Source organism: Notechis scutatus, chromosome 4 (assembly GCF_049901735.1).
Source record: "Notechis scutatus isolate UNSWTSFEM ecotype Mainland chromosome 4, rNotScu1.2, whole genome shotgun sequence".
Classification (NCBI taxonomy): Eukaryota; Metazoa; Chordata; class Lepidosauria; order Squamata; family Elapidae; genus Notechis; species Notechis scutatus.
The window spans coordinates 93074449-93090799 of record NC_142012.1 but is presented as its reverse complement, the minus strand read 5'-3'; the positions used below and the strand labels follow the sequence as shown (position 1 = coordinate 93090799).

The window sequence follows — 16351 nt, the reverse complement described above, 5'->3', positions numbered from 1 at the left end:
ACCCGTAGCCTGTTGTACAAGGGAGACAGGAAGGGTTATGTACATATATCCTCACAATGGCACACACTTTGAGATAATTGGGATATAGCACAATTTGTTATATTTGTTTCATTTTATTCAACTATCATTTAATGACATTTGCTGAATAGTTGAATTTCTCATAATTCTTTAATTAATTAATAATTAAGTAAAGCCATAGATAATGACTGGGCTTCTTTAAGGATTTATTTTATCACAGTAATTTGGACTTTGCTGACATAATTTTACAGAATATTTCAGATATTACATTTAATCCTATAAAATGACAATTTGATATAACTAATAATCCATACATTTTAGATTGGAGAAGATAACTACATATAATGCCCCATTTCCCCCTTTTTCCAAGACTAAATCTAACTCTCCTTAGGGTTGAATATAGTTTATAGAATATCTCCTTAGGGTCCATATATAGTTTATCTGTATTTTTACTTTAAAGTGATAGAATATTGTCTTGCCAACCAGGATATGGCTCTGGGATAGAGGCTGCTTGCTCACCTATGTGACATAAATGAATGCAGAAGTTTTAGTCCCATCTGATTTTAATATGGCACTTTACTTTGCAAACTTTAAAAAAACCCACAATCTTGACACAGACTCAATTTAGTTGAGCCTCATCCCCTCCCTTCTCCCTTAGCTCAGGTGACCCATGCACAGTAGCAGAAATAAATTGAAAAGTTTGAAGGGTAGTTGAGAGAGTCATCCAACTATGATCAAAGCAACATCTCCCATTTCCAAGAGAAAAATATCAGTTGACAGGAAGGGATGCCGAAATTTGCAAGAAATCCAAATCCTTTATTCCCTAAATGGAGAAATGTTAAAAGTCTTCTTTTTTTTTTCTTTCTCTACTTTTTCTTCCATTTCTTCCCTAATTTTCACTGTTCTCTTTACTTTTTTTCTTTACATTTCTAATGTTTTTACTTTGCAAAAAAATAAGCACTAAAAAAACAACAACACTGAGTGCAAACTGTTAAAGCCTCCCCAGATTGCTCCCATACAGCAGCGGGTTCGTATAACCGGAATCCTCTCGATCCTGGCGCTTCCGATCTTACGACCGTCATCGTGAGAGATGTCAAACTGGCGGTACCCCCCACCCACCCACCCCCGAAGAGAACTCCAAAGGATGCTGCCTTGCCCGCCCGCCGGCCCAGCTGGAACTACGCGTCCCAGAATGCAATTCGGGCGGCAGGAGGCGGTGGGCGGAGCGTGCCGTCTGCGAGTAGGAGCGGAAACAAAAGATCCGTCGATTGGGAGTGGAGCGGCACCTCGGCTCCGGCCTTAACACGCCCCGCGAGCGCCCGCCCTCCCCTTCCTGGAGCAGCCGACGCTCTCCTCCTCCTCCTCCTCCTCCTCCTCCTCCTCGCAGCTTCCCCCACACCACGGTCCGCCTGCATTCCCCGCTGCCCATGGCGCTGAAGCGGATACAGAAGGTGAGCGCGCCCGAATGGGCCGGGGCCAGGCAAACCCCCCTCCCCTCTCTCGTCGGTTGGGAACCGGGTGAACTTGAGCTTTCCGGGGCCTTGGGAGCGGGGGGGGAGAAGGAGGGAGGGGGAGAGAAGCCTGAGAGGACGGGGGGGGGAGAACCGCTTTGCGTTTCGGGAAAGAGGGGGGGAAGGACACCGGGACCCGGGCCTACCCGAAAGGACTTGAGGGCGAAGGGGGGGGGATCTGAAATAATGACTATTAAACCCCCCCTCCCCGCTTTTGTGTGTGTGTGTTTAATTTTCCTCTTTGGGAGGCAGGTTCTCGCAGAGGATTTGGATCATTTGACAAATGATAGAAACCTTCCCCTCCCCTGAAGGGGAAAAAAAATCCTTCGTTCTCCTTCTGGACGGGCACCCTTGTTATTAAACCCTCCAGATTTTAGTAGAAAGGTCAGGTGAGGGGAGGAAATGATGCACACGGGTGTGCAGTTTTCCCCACAACCGAGAAGAAAAAGGCAGCTTGTCCCTAGAAACCCTTTAGCAGGGGAAGAAGAGATTTGGAATGGCCAAGTGTGATTAGACACATAAGGAATTTGCCTAATAGAGAAATAAATGTTTAATAGAATGTCTGCTGGGGTAATCTTCCTTCCTGGCCAAATGTTGAAGCACCCAAGACCTGTCATGGTTTTTTTTTTCTTTTCTTCCCAAGCAATGTTGTTCAGGATGCTTCCTGGTAGAAATTGAACTGTTAGTAACAGGGTTGTTTATAATGTCCCATTGCTTTGGAAAGGTCTTCCCTTTCTTGGGTGGTTGGCAAAACTACAACTGCTCCCCACATAAAATTATAATTGTAGTCCTCCACATACAGCAGTTTGCTTAGTGACCATTCAAAGTTACAGCCACACTGAAAAAAAGGTGACATGACCTGTTTTTCACAGTTAATGACCTTTCCAGCATCCCATGATCATGTGATCAAAATTCAGGTGCTTGTCAACTGACTCATACTTACGACTGGGTTGCTGTGGGCAACCAGATCACATGATCCCCTTTGGCGACCTTCTGAACAAGCGAAGTCAATGGGGAAGCCAAATTCATTTAACAGCTGTTACCAACTTATCAGCTGCAGTGATTCACTTAACTGAGGCAAGAAAAGGCGTAAAAGGGCGCAAAATTCATTTAACAGTTGTCTCACTTAACAGAAATTTTGGACTCCATTGTGGTCATAACTCAAGGATTACCTGTAGTTTATTGCTACCAGATATATATACATATATATTTTAATTTTGGAAGGTTTTTTTCCTAACACTTTTCCTGGGTAAGAGAAAAAAAAGGTTTCTGTACAGGCTTTTGTTGCATCTTAGTAAACATACATATCAGACCTGGCTAGGTTGAAGTGTGTTACAAGAATGCCTCCTGCTTTGCTATTATTTTTCAAGCCTTTTTGTGAGGTTCTTGGAAGTGCATATGGGCAAGCTGTTGGTAGGTTTTTGTTTTTTTTTCTACTTGGCAGTTTTCTCTGCCTAGCAGGGCAAGTGTAATTGTGGTTTGGAATAAAAGGATGTGATTATGTGTATTCCACTTAAAGGATCGACAGTCTGTCTTACTGCAGAATTAGTCTGAATAATTTGCTTCTTAATGCCTTATTTCTCAAACAGACTTGCTTGTACCAATTCTTGGGAAATTTCTGGTTTTAACTGGGTCTTTAAAGAAATGACATCCTTCAAGACTACGCTTGATTAGTGTTAATTTTAAAATGTGAGAGGTTGATTCAGATGTTGTCATTTGTTATTTCTGGTGTTAGATTAGGGAAGATGAGGAAGAGCTCCTAACATGTTAGCAAAAAAGAAAATGAAATAGTAACTGATGACATTAGCAATGGGTGTCATTTAATGACATTTTATTTGCAAAAGTAGGCAAGGAAAAATTGCAGAAAACCATTATAATTACTGTACTTTGTCCAACCATGGGCAGTTAGTTGCATGTGAATTCTTTCTGGAATTCACAGTGCCAGCTTTGAGTCAAGTTGACTATCATAGGATATAGTATACTGTCTAACCATACCCCCTTCTTGCAATTCTTCACTTTATGGGAATAATTTATGTAGCCACCTTGAATAGTCAGTTAATTAGAAAAGCAAGGTTTAAATCAAATTAGTTTTTAAAAATAGAGTGCTTAGGATATATTATAAGTTATGTCAAGGCTGAAATCCTAAGTGCCTTTAAACAAGTCCTATTATAAGTATATTAAGGATTAAGCATGTTTACATGTGTCTTATATTCTAATTAAAAATAAGCAGCACTGCAACTTCTGAAAAATAGGAATTAAATGTGCTTTTAAAAATATTGGAGCCTAGACAGTTTTCTCTCGGGGATACTGGAATATTTTATAATATTATAAAAGATTATTTAGAGATATGTTGAGGCCATCTAGTTGGTGGCATATTTGTTTGAAAATGTAGGTGTCAAAATGTCCCCCCCCCCCCCACACACACTTGCTTGTATTTTTCAAGTAGTCCACCAAATGGTTAGAAAGTAACAGTCAAAGGCCCACTCTGGAAATGTTTCCTATACCCCAGATGTGTATGGAGTTGCATGGGAAGAAAACATTTTGCCAGAGTAACCAATTAATTTACACACACAAAATGTACTTAATCATTTGATGTTTGAAACAAATATCCTCTTTTCTGCTCTCAGCATTAACTTTGTGTTTCTAAATGTATATATTTTATATATAGATATCGATGAAATGTTTGATTTAATTTCTGATTTATCAAAAAAACTTATAGAAATGGAGACTTTAAATCAGCATTATAAGATCACTGGTTTAAACTTCTATTTTTATTATGTTCTTAAATCTGATGATTACATGATTTTAAAAATCTAGAATGGTTAACTAGAAATGTTCTATGATTTTTGCTAGCCTTACCATGGATGTACAAGTATTATTTTGTTAACTAAGCAGGAAACATTTAAGAATTGGATAACAGTTGTGTCTTTAAGCAAATAAAAGTATTTGTAAAGAATTTCACCTTTATTGAATCAATCAAACTATTTCCCACTTGATTCATGCAATTTACTTCAAATAAATGATTGGTAAATAAAAATAGCATACATTATGTTAATTAAATGTGTATTGTTGCAAGTGTATTAGTATTTCTTACACTCATTGATATGGAAGAATATGGTTAGAATTTTGTGAAGTTTCTGAGAAAGATAAAAATCTGAGACAGTTTCCCCATTATCCTTCTGATAATTGGTATTTAACCCATATCTGAAGCTCTTTTTTCTTTTTGGGGGGAGGGAAGTCAAGGACTGCTCAAATGTCTTTTTTCTTGATGGTCAGAAACTGTAACTGCAGTTTGGCCATGTATCTTTGTATACCATGACTATCAAGACTAGCGTATTTGAAATTGGTGTGAATCTATTAGAGTTCCTAGCAAAACAGTATAATACTGTTTCTTGGTTAACCATTCAAGTTTTTTCTTCTTCTTATCTTAAAAAGATCCCCAACTTCCAATAGCTATATGTATTTCAGCTTTCTGAAATCATCTTCATGATACTATTTCGAGAGAACAGCTAGATTGATGACAAGTGAGCGGGAACACTAGTGATAGGCAATAAGATATAAATATATGTAAATGAGGAAAATGACTTTGGATTGTAGCATAAACTGTTTCTCTAATAGATCGAGTATTCGTTTATTTGTGAGTCTGCCAGCACTACAGCTGTTTAATCCTTGGACCTGACTTGTTACTTGCAGCGTGCCAAAGAGATTCCACCTCAAATATTGAAAGATATACATTGACTTCCGATTTCTTTTTGGATGCATGGGTTAGGGAAGGTTGAGACGAGGGTTGGAGAGAGTAAGGGAGTGTACAGGAGGCACTATGTAGATTGGGGGAGGTGCGTTGGCGTCTGTGAGTGGTGCTATGCAGGTAGGAGAGGCGATGTGAGGATGTGTGCAGGCAGTGTCCAAGAGGCACTGTACAACTTTGGGGAAGAGGCCTGGAGATGCAGCATAGATTGAGGAGTGTATACAGTGACCTGTGTGAATGCAGAGGGGTTGGGGGAGTGCATGAGTTGTGGGAGATGTACCCCGGCAAAATAAAATCATCTCTGCCAGCTTCCCTTTTAGTTTCTAGGGATGCTGGCATGGAAGGTTGCAAATAACAAATGTGTGATCCTGCGGTGTTTAGCAAATGATTGTAAGTGTGAATGGGTTACTAAGCCTTTAAACTGCAATAATGTGACCACCAAGTGCTGGGATGAATGCCAAGACCAGTTGTATCTTTCATTTAGTGCCATTATAACTTTGAACAGTCATTGGATGAAGATTGTAAGTTGAGGAATACCTATAGCTGCTTTGAGAAGAAGTATTTTGCTTGCAGCAATACCATTTAAGAAGTGCCCCTTTCTCAAACATTTTGCAGAACATTCAAAAACAGAAAATACTTCTACTTCTGATAAAGTCTCAAGGTAGTCCAGAGAGCAAGAGTTCTGGATTTGAACTGCCTCCTGTGGTCCTTTAAAGGAATTTAGGTCTTTAGAATTATCAGAGAAGCCATAGAGATTGAAAAAAGACCTGAAAGCATGAATAGAAGAGATGATTCCACCAGACTGTCAATCATTTGGAAGCCTGCACTCACAAACAAAAAAATCTCCACACCACAAGCCAGGCAAACACCTGGGCACAAACAGATCCCCCCTGATACCTCCAGCTCAAACACACCCCAACCAGGCACCCAGATGAAACCTAGCTTCCTAACAAATGATAGCTGTCCATTTACTTGGAGCCAAGCTGCACTAAAAGCCTCCAATACAGGAACACAACGTTGCCAGTCAATCAAGACACAAAAAAAGCCACAAAACAGACAGAAGATATTAGAAACACCAATCAAGCAGAACACAGCAAACTCCAAGACCAATAAACACAGACCAAGACTCCCAACCATTCAGGATGAAGAAAAAACCATTCTGGCACAGCAGTAGGCTAGCCCCAAATTTAAAACTGAAACAACTGTAAAAGTCTGACTCACAGACGAACACAATACAGAAGCCTGATAATGGCAGATGAGATTCTGCCGAAACGTTGCTACAACTTTAAAAGCACAACTATAATGACGTGGGAAAATACCCGAACAAAGCCGAATACCATAGATGTAAGTACCCGCAAAAACTTAAGAGAAAACACACACACACACACACACACACAATATATATATATATATTATTATTATATTATTATTATTATATATTATTATTATTATTATTATTATATAATCATTCAACTCATTTTATTTATGTACAATTGTAGACATACTACAATTGTGGACATACTGCTACACTTCATTAATCCTGAGATGACTCACAATCCTCAATAAAAATTGAAAAATATTTAAAACCAATTCACAACAGCTAACATCACCTCAAGTGACAACATCCAATTTCAACAGATAACTCTGCCATCCGACACTTTGCAAAATAGCTCTGTATTTAACTTTTCCAGAAAGGGAAGGGAAGGGAAGGGAAGGGAAGGGTAGGTAGATAGATAGATAGATAGATAGATAGATAGATAGATAGATAGATAGATAGATGATAGATGATAGATAGATAGATAGATAGATAGATAGATAGATAGATAGAATTATTCCAGAGTGTAGTGGCTATTACCAAAAATTCTGTCTCTCATCAACCTCTCGGAGGGAAGGTACCCATAATATCCTTTTCCAGATTAAGTAAACAAGATGGGCAAGTTGAACTTTTAACAAGACAATCCTGGAGATACCTGGGAGTCAAGTCATAAAGAGCTTTATTAGCCCAAAACCAGCACTTTGAACAACCTGGAAACATTTGTAGTACTTGCACAATTGGAGCTCTGTGGGTTTAAAATCTTCCATTTCTCAGCAGATGGGCTGCTGCATTCTCCACAAGGGCAATTCATGTAAAATGTGTTATAGCAACTCACTCTAAAGGTGATAAGGACATGAGTTGCTGTCACTAAAGGCATGTAGAGCCCCCTCTGGGGCCTCAGCTGAAACTGGCTGAAGACATCTCTGGCAGTGGCTTTAACTGAAGATCCAACAACAGCTGTCAGATTAAGAAGTTTGACTTACAGATCTTCTCTTGATGGAAACTTCTAGACTTCAATCCCTTCCAGACTCAGTGCAACAGCTGATTCCCACCTGGTTTTTTTAGATGAATAAACATGTCCATCTTGCTTCAGTCGGTTTTTCCTCATGCAGTGTCCTGCTGCATCTCCAGTTAGGTATGGAAACAAGATTTACAGTAGGATATCATCAGTATATTAATAATAATCTAATCCCAGGCAGCAAGTTTCCTTTTCCAGCAGCTTTATATAGATATCTGTTAAACAGCAAAGGTGAGGGTCAAGCTACTGCCAACTTGAATGACCCACTCAGGAAGGAATAGTATCCCTCCTCCCAATCCACATAGGTGGCCCAAAAAGATGTTCTCATCAGTGGTATTGACCAGAGTAAATGATGTGGCTTCTGTTCCATCCTGAGGCATGAATGCTGGCCAAAAGGATCCAAACAATCTGCTATATCTAGGAAACTGCAGTAGGACTTGGACATTCCCAATAAACCAGACTCCATTCTTGAACCCCTGATATGGAGATTGCAGCCCATTTTAACCATGGCAGAGCCTCCTATGATCTATTCAGCCCAGCAACTTTAACACCATTCAGCATCTGTAGCTTTGTCTGGATAACCCTTTTCTGTAATTCTGTGTTAAGCCTTCAGCTCGGAAAGTAATAGTTCCAGAAATACACAGAAATACATAACAAGGTTGTTCAGTGCAATCTCATCTTGTACTTAGTTGACTGTCCTATTGATTTCAGTGGGCTTTGCTGTCTTACTTCAGGTGTTAAAAACAGTGGTGGAGTATAATAAAATCATCTAGAGGTCAGGTGGAAAAAGGAACATTATTGAAGTGGGTTATCAACAGCTTTCCTTGTTCAAATGTATGTGTTTTTTTCCTTCATTAGGATATCACTGTACCTTTGTTTATCAGAATGTCACTGTATCTTCCATTAAACTATTGGTTGTTTTGGTTTTGCATTGAGAAGTGAATGTTACATTTTATACTTTGTTTTGCTAGTTGTTAGTATATTATTACATTTATTTGCTTCATACCATTTTGTTTTTATTTTTTGCTGGTCATTGATCAACTAAATATTATTAAATAATATAAGCTCATAATATGGAAGCTACCATGGTAGATAAAAATCAATGATTTTTTTAAAAAAAATAAAAATTGATTTTTTTATTTCAATCAGATTTTTTTATTTCAATCAGATTTTTTAATTATCAAATTTATTTTAATAAAATGCTTTTGGAGTAAAAATATATTGTTTCTATTTCAGATACATTAATAATTTAGTTTATTCAGCATGAAATGGAGCTTAGTTACATGCATGTAGCATGTGGCTGAATATTCTGCAATATTTATATTTTTGGTAAACTCAAGGAATTCAAGCTCTGCAAGCTGATATAACATGCACTGCATTGATGCATTCACACAATTTCATAGTAACCATGAGATAAATCATAAAACAAAGTTCAGAAATATTCAGTTATCCTATTGTTTTGCAAATCTATGTACACTACAAACTATAATTGTTTGAAAAGAAATGCATCTGTACCACCAGGCTCTAAGTGTGAGGAGGAAAGGCAAGCAGTAAAAATGAAAGTGAAACCTTCTAAGCAGCTTATAAATAGTAATACACCTGCTTTTAAAAATGATGGTTGTGGTGCACTTGAATTTTTGCAATTTAATGCTGACCTGATTTATGACCCACCAAGTCAAAAGAAAATTAACAAAGTAATTCCAACAGATACTGGTTAAAATTACAGGTTGTCCTTCTTTAAAGACCATTACTCAGCAACAGTTCAAAGTTAGCGATGCAGAATGAATGGTACTTATACTCAGTCCCTGATGTTATCGCTGTGATCAGAACTTACATCAACCACTTCTACTTCTACAACCACCCCAACTCTCCCCTTTTAACCACCCTGCCCAGTGGCATTCCTTGGCAGCAGTGGTGGTTGAGCTTTCAGCAGTGTCAGCCAGCCATGGCCAACCCTTCTGAAACTTCTTGAGAAGGCCACACATGGTTTGGAGAAAGATGGACCTTCTCAAGAGATTTTGGAGGCCTCAGAAGTCTCTTACAAAACATCATGACAGCCTCGGGGAAAAGGCATGGTGCAGATACAGTAGCAGCTGCCTGACATAGTAGGGCCAGGATAGGCACACCTCTCAGAAGTGGGAGGAAGGTGGCAGGTGGGTGCAGCTCAGGTTGGTGAGGCTTTGTGCTGTGATGCTGGGGTGATTGGCCATGAGGTTTGAGCTGGCACTCGTTGATGCCAATAGTGGTACTGGGGACATGAAATAGATGTCATGGGGCTTTTTCAATCCAGATGCTGCTGGGTGCCCACCACTGCTAAGAGTACAGAGTGGCCACAGGGAGGTTGGGGTGGGTGGTAGGAGTTCAAAAAGAGGCAGTCCCCTTCCTTACCAAAGTTTTGGGCTGGGAGGGACCAAGCTGGGAAAGCTTGGATTGAGGTGGGTCTTTGCCTAATGACGGTGGGATTCAGTTAATGATGACAAAGGGAGCTGCTGGGATTTCTGTTGCTAAACTGCACAGTGATGTGATGGCGTGCTTTGCAACTTATAAATATCTAATGTATTCAAAACTATGTTTATTGTTATACCTGTATCTTGTAAGCGATTGACAAATCAAATAAATACTAAATACTAAAACTTCATCACTGAGCAATGGAAATTTTGCTCCCAATTACCATTGTTAACCAAGGACTAACTGCTATTTCTGTTTGGTCATGATAGGAAAACAAGCAAGTTGCTTATTTATTTTATTTCTATAACAACCTTTCTCAGGAAAAAATTCCAAAAGAATTTTTCAAAAAGAAAAGAAAAGTTTTAAAATCACAACAGTTCTTAAGAACAATAATGAAATTAAAAGTAATATTTATTTCAGAAGCAAAGTAACAAGGCAAACCTAAAAGCAGTCAAGTAGTTCCAGTTATTTTAACATCAGCAGTTTAATTTCTTAAGTAGACAGGGACCATTAACAAGTACAATTTCCTGTATAATTAAGAGTATCTCTGTGCTTCAGTGAAGAAGATCTCTAGGAAGGTGTTTGGTTAGTCAGCATTTTAAAGATCTTTTATTTCATCTGGAATTGAAAATTGTAAAGAGATCAACGGGTTTCCCACTGCCTGCAGTTCTGTATCTTTATTATATGCCTTATGCTGTATTCAGCTTTCATAACACTTAGAAATTGGACACTTGTGGATTCTCCTTTGGGTTGGTAGTATCAGCACTTTGCATGAATAAGTTATTTTCTCTTCTCCCTGAAACTTGAGCTCTTGGATTTAAAAAGGCACTGTACTTAAAAAGATTTTGCCATTGGTTTCTTTGGAAAAGTACACACTGAAATGACCTCTCAGGTGTGACATGCAATTAGTTTTTCAGAATAAAATTAATTGCAAATAACCTTAATAGTTTTTCTAGAAGGTCAGGGGAATTGTGTGAGGAACAACAAACATCTGGCTTTGTATCAGAATGATTACTTATTTTAATGTAATTTAAGCAGTAATAAATGAATGTTGATGAATACTGATTGGTTATAATTTTAATGTGAGGAAATGGAAGGTCAGTTAAAAATCAGATGCATTACTGAGTTTGTGGCTAATTTAAATTGTGGCTTATTGAATAATCATGGTTCATGCCTGGTTCATACTTATATTAAGCCAGAAACCATAACTCACAAACCATAATAGTTAGGTTTACACATTGTGCTAATCCAAACTATATTTTATATTAATACAATGTGAGAAATCAAACTACCAACAAGTTTGTAAATAGCCACCCTATTGAGATGGGATGTGCCACGGAGAAATAGAAGTGGAAAACATTTTAGACACCTCAGTTTCCCCAAGAAAAACATGGGAAATTCTAAGAAGACCAAAGAAAATAATTCCAAAGATTTTTTTTCTTCTGGAGTTGATGTTTTCTTTTTCAAAAATGGGTAATAGATGGCTATGTAAGATTATAAAAAATAGATATTCGTGACTATGTTGTATTTAATACTTATTGTGCTTAAGAACTGCTATTAGTCCTTAATATTAAGATTATAATACTAGTTTTGCTTCAATATTTTCTTTTTTGCATAATTTCTAATTTTCAGCTCTTTTTTACATCTGAGCTATAATTAAATTAGTTTAGTCTAGTGCAATATGATTTATAGTATTGTTATATTTGAGTATTTTAGCCATTTATTTCAAATAAAACAAAGATATTAAAACTTCTAATATTTTTTTCTTCTACACTGATTAATTGATTAAATATGAATAGCCTCTTAATAATGAAGCTAGGAATTTAGTAAAGTATTTATGATCTAGTCAAAAATTAATACTATTCTGACTATGGAATTCAGTTAGCTTATTCTCTTGAAATAATAACATAAATCAGCTTTCCCAATGCGAAGTCACCCCCACCCACCCAATTTGGGTGAGCTTCCAGAATAGATGGGAGCGATGAAGATATGAAATCCATCAGTTCCAGTGAGATTCTCCAGTGTAAATAATATTTGAAAGCGTTAACATTTGGCTTTAATGTATTACTGTTCTGAATGTAATTTTAATTTCTGACTTCTCTGCCTTTTTGCTTCATACAGGTTTATACTTAAGGACATGTATTTTTTAATATTCCAGTTTTAAAGAATGTTCACTAATTCTGGTAGTTAGAATAGTTCTTACCAAGTTTCTATTTGTACCGATAGTAGTGTCTAAAACTCAATTTTGATGTTTTATGAATAAACTAAACTTTACTAAGCTATTGATTTTTTCCTAAGTTAGTGCCGTCTTTTAGGCAAGAATTAACTGCTAAAAATACAGTTCTTAATAATTTGTGTAACTGACAGTGAACCCCACTCCTTACTAGCACTGATGATGTTACCTAGTTTGGGTAATGAAATGTCTGCAAGAAGACAAGCAAGTTCAGAGAGCACCAAGGACCCCTCATGTCAATCCTGAGCTACAGATATTATCCTTTATTAGTTTGTGTAAAGAATTTAAAAAATTATATCCTACTGAACTGCTACATTGTATTGAGGGAATTAGTTTGTATTAAGTTGAATAAGACAATACATTAAAACATTTCCACTTAAATTTATAGTACATGTAAACCATGTATTAAAACAGCCAAGTTGATTGTTAAAGTTTGTACTGAAAAACAAAAACTTCCTTTAGTGCCAAAAAGAGAGATTATAGTAAATCACCCAAGACATTGCTTCTTTTGTTTTATATTGGATTTAAACTTGATTTTATATATAAAAAAAGATACATTATGCATACTGTATACTATATCTCAACTTGAATTAAGGGCGGGCAAGAACTGAAATATATGATTGTCCTGGAACTGGATTTAATAATAATATATGTTTTGCTACATATTAATTCCTGTTCAAGGAAATTGCTTCTGTGACACTGCATACATTCCAACACATATCCCAACTATTTGGGCCATCAAATCTAACCCCATATTTCATGCAGGTATCCAGAATAAAACATCCTTGACAGATAGTTGTCTAGCTTCTAATTGAACACATCCAATAAATTGCCTTCTCTCAGTAACTGGATTCACAGTCAAGCTATCGTTACTGTTGGAAATTTGTTTTCTAAGGTTCAGTTCAGGTCTGTCTTTATGTAATTTAAATCTATTAATTTTGATTCCTGTTACCTTGGAGCTACCTGAGATCAGATAAAGTCCCAGCCATCTTCTGTGACATCTTTTTAAGTATTTTAGGTATTTACGTAGAGTTTAGTCATATTCTCTCAAGTTTCTCTTTTCAGGCTAAATATCCCCAGATACTTAGTCATGGGACTTAATTTCTAGATCACCCTGTATCCTTCCCCACCCCTACCTGTTCCAGTTTCTCTAAATCATTATTGCTACCTAATACTGAGAATTGCACATAATACTTGAGAGATGGTAGATTACTTAGAGAAATCTATTTTTCTTAACTTACCAAGATAATATTGAATTTTATTTCTGTTTTCTACAGTATTAACCTACTCAATTTTATGCCTGAAAATTTGAGAAGCATTTCCTTCACATCAAAGTCATGAAAAAAAATACTGAAGAGTACCAGATTCAGGACTGATTTCATTTCATCACTCCACTTGATATCACACTCAGGTAGAAGAATTATTAAGCAGGCTTCAGATACATTTCTTGGACCAGCTATGTGCAGTATTCATTGTCTTACTTTAACTGGTAATCTTGCTAAACAGGATAGTTTGGGTTCTTTGTCAAATACTTCAGTTAAATTAAGGTCTATTCTGTCTATAGCATCCCCCAATTCCACTCAATCCATGATAACTACTGGTAATCATAGTTTTGTTTTTAAGGTTGTTTAGATCATCTTTTTTACAAAATGGTCTGGAATTTTCCCAAGTACCCTTTTCTCTCTTCTTGAAGATAAAGACAATATTTGTTCTCCTTCAGTTTTCTGGAATTTCATCATCTCTCCAAGAGTTGTCAAAGACGTTATGTCACCCCTGATAATCAGCATAGTCCTTCATACCGTAAAATCTAGTTTATCTGATTCTGGAGATTTCATCCTGCTCCTTCGTCCTGCTCTTTACACTTGCCAAAGGGAACATCTACAAGAATAGGTTCTGCTTTTGCTCGGTTACCTGTTAGCATTTTGCCATTTTCATTTAGCAGGCGATTCTTTACCTTTTGTTATGAATATAACTTGGGAAGGTCGTATTATTAATTCATTGATTTTTGCATCCTTCACCAATATCAGCTCATTTGGAGCTGTAGCTTTTCTGACAACATCTCTGTAATTCTGGGCTGAATAAATGTGTTTATTTAAAATATGTGCAAATTATATATGTAACTATCATATAAACTGAGCTCCTTTGCTTTCAAAAATGAAGCAGATGGACATGAAAAATTGAATCTTTTTAGTCATAGTAAATTGCTTACAAAACTCTTTCACAAACCCCTTTGGCCTAATCATTTGGCACCTCTGGAAGTCTGAATTTTCAGGCAGTTGGAGAGCTGATGCAGTTATGACTTTATTATGTTATGGCTTTATTATGTTAATAATTTTATATACTTTATAGTATGGTATATGGAAGTTCATTTCTGTTGCAATATAAACTTTTAAAAAATAAATGAATTACAACACTCATGAATGTACAACATTAAATGAATCAATAAATGTATCTACAACGTACATTAATATTTGTATGCTCTGTTAGAATTAAAGTTTGTAGACTTACTGGATTGTCCTATATATTTTGTATGCTTGAAAATCTTATCATTACCTCTTTGAAACTTATTGTTAATGAAATTGTACAATAGTCAATAAAACAATAACTTCAAAACATGGTAATATGAATTATCATTGGCTCTTTCTTTGACCTATGCAGGGGTTTGACTTAATTCATTGCAGTGTTCTACTCAGATTAAACCATGCTCAACTTTTGCCTTAACCTTAACTCTATTTAATCAGGGTGTTTGGAAGTCTGTATTTATGTCTTTTCACACAGGCCAACAACTTTAGAACTGAAATAAAACAGGAGTCATTTATTGTATTAAAATGTATAACATATACATTAAATCTCGCAATAGTGCTCAGTACTAATTATCTTAGTTCCACTGTGCATTCATTGAATTTTATTTTGATTAAAATTTATTTTGATTTTTTTAGTTGTAAATTTTGAATATGCTTGATCAAATCAATAAACAGTATCCAAATTTGGATAATCAATCTTGAGTTTGCTTGTAACCTTCCAAATATTTTTATGTTTATTACAGGAGCTAAGTGATCTGCAGCGTGATCCACCTGCACATTGTTCAGCTGGACCGGTTGGAGATGACTGTAAGATCTTTATAATTGATAGCAAAATAGTTTATATACATATAATATATAGTATCATTAAATACTTAATAAGATAAATAATACTTTGTATTTTTCAGTGTTTCATTGGCAAGCAACTATTATGGGACCTGTAAGTATGTAATTTTTATAACTGAGTTCATTTTTTTTGTTTACTTCATTAATAATAAACTTAAGTTTTAATGTAATTGATTTCCGCATGTATCTCAAGCTAAACTCTAATGTATATTGTTTAGGTTTAGCACAGAGTGATGTATGAATGAAGTCAGTGAATAAATCTTAGTTGGCTCTAAATAGTAATAGTAGAGTGTAGGAATGAGGCGTTGCATCTATTCTGCACTCTAGCCCTACCCCACATTGTCACTTACTGGTTATCAAACCTTAGGCAGTCCTGGACATGCATATTAGGTTGGCCTCTAATAAAACTCATCTCATTCAGGATGTGATACTGGATGAGTGGAGCATCTTGGTATGTAGTATTGAGATCCATCTCAGCAAATAAGAAAATGCAAACTAATATTATATTCTAGGAAGTTGCCATGTGGGCTTGTAATATATTCTGAGGTTTGAGAAGCCACATTTTATAACATCCTTCTTAAATACCTTTAACAATTAAATAGAAGGAACGCCGTTTCTCACTGATAACAAGGATAAAATCTTCTGATTACAAAAATATGTGTTCACTCTATTTAATATTCAGTACTGTACAAAAGTGTTAGGCAGTTATGCTGTAAATTAGGAATGCTTTCAGAAATAGAAGTGTTAATAGTTGATTCTGATCAATTAACAAATGGAAAGTAAATGAACAGAAGAGAAATCCAAATCAAATCAATATTTGGTGATTAAATGACAGAATGTGTTTGTCAGGTCTTATTACATATATTTGATGAAGTGGACTCTGATCTATGGGCACTTATACAATAATAAATTTG

The 16351-nt window shown here is 36.3% G+C and overlaps 1 protein-coding gene across 3 annotated transcripts in view; it reads left to right on the top strand.

Annotated features, from left to right (window-relative positions):
• Positions 1 to 1235: 1235 nt before the first annotated feature.
• The window catches only part of UBE2D1 (ubiquitin conjugating enzyme E2 D1), a 28427-nt gene continuing 13311 nt past the window's right edge, over positions 1236 to 16351 (top strand). The window contains exons 1-4 of one of the 3 annotated variants that reach the window (XM_026687042.2): positions 1246 to 1469; positions 13569 to 13702; positions 15338 to 15401; positions 15500 to 15531. In XM_026687042.2, coding sequence (XP_026542827.1) covers positions 15523 to 15531 — 9 coding nt within the window. In that variant the 5' untranslated portion in view covers positions 1246 to 1469; positions 13569 to 13702; positions 15338 to 15401; positions 15500 to 15522. Of the gene's footprint in view, positions 1470 to 13568; positions 13703 to 15337; positions 15402 to 15499; positions 15532 to 16351 lie in introns of all 3 variants that reach the window. The other 2 variants (XM_087964115.1, XM_087964116.1) reach the window with 2 other exon arrangements.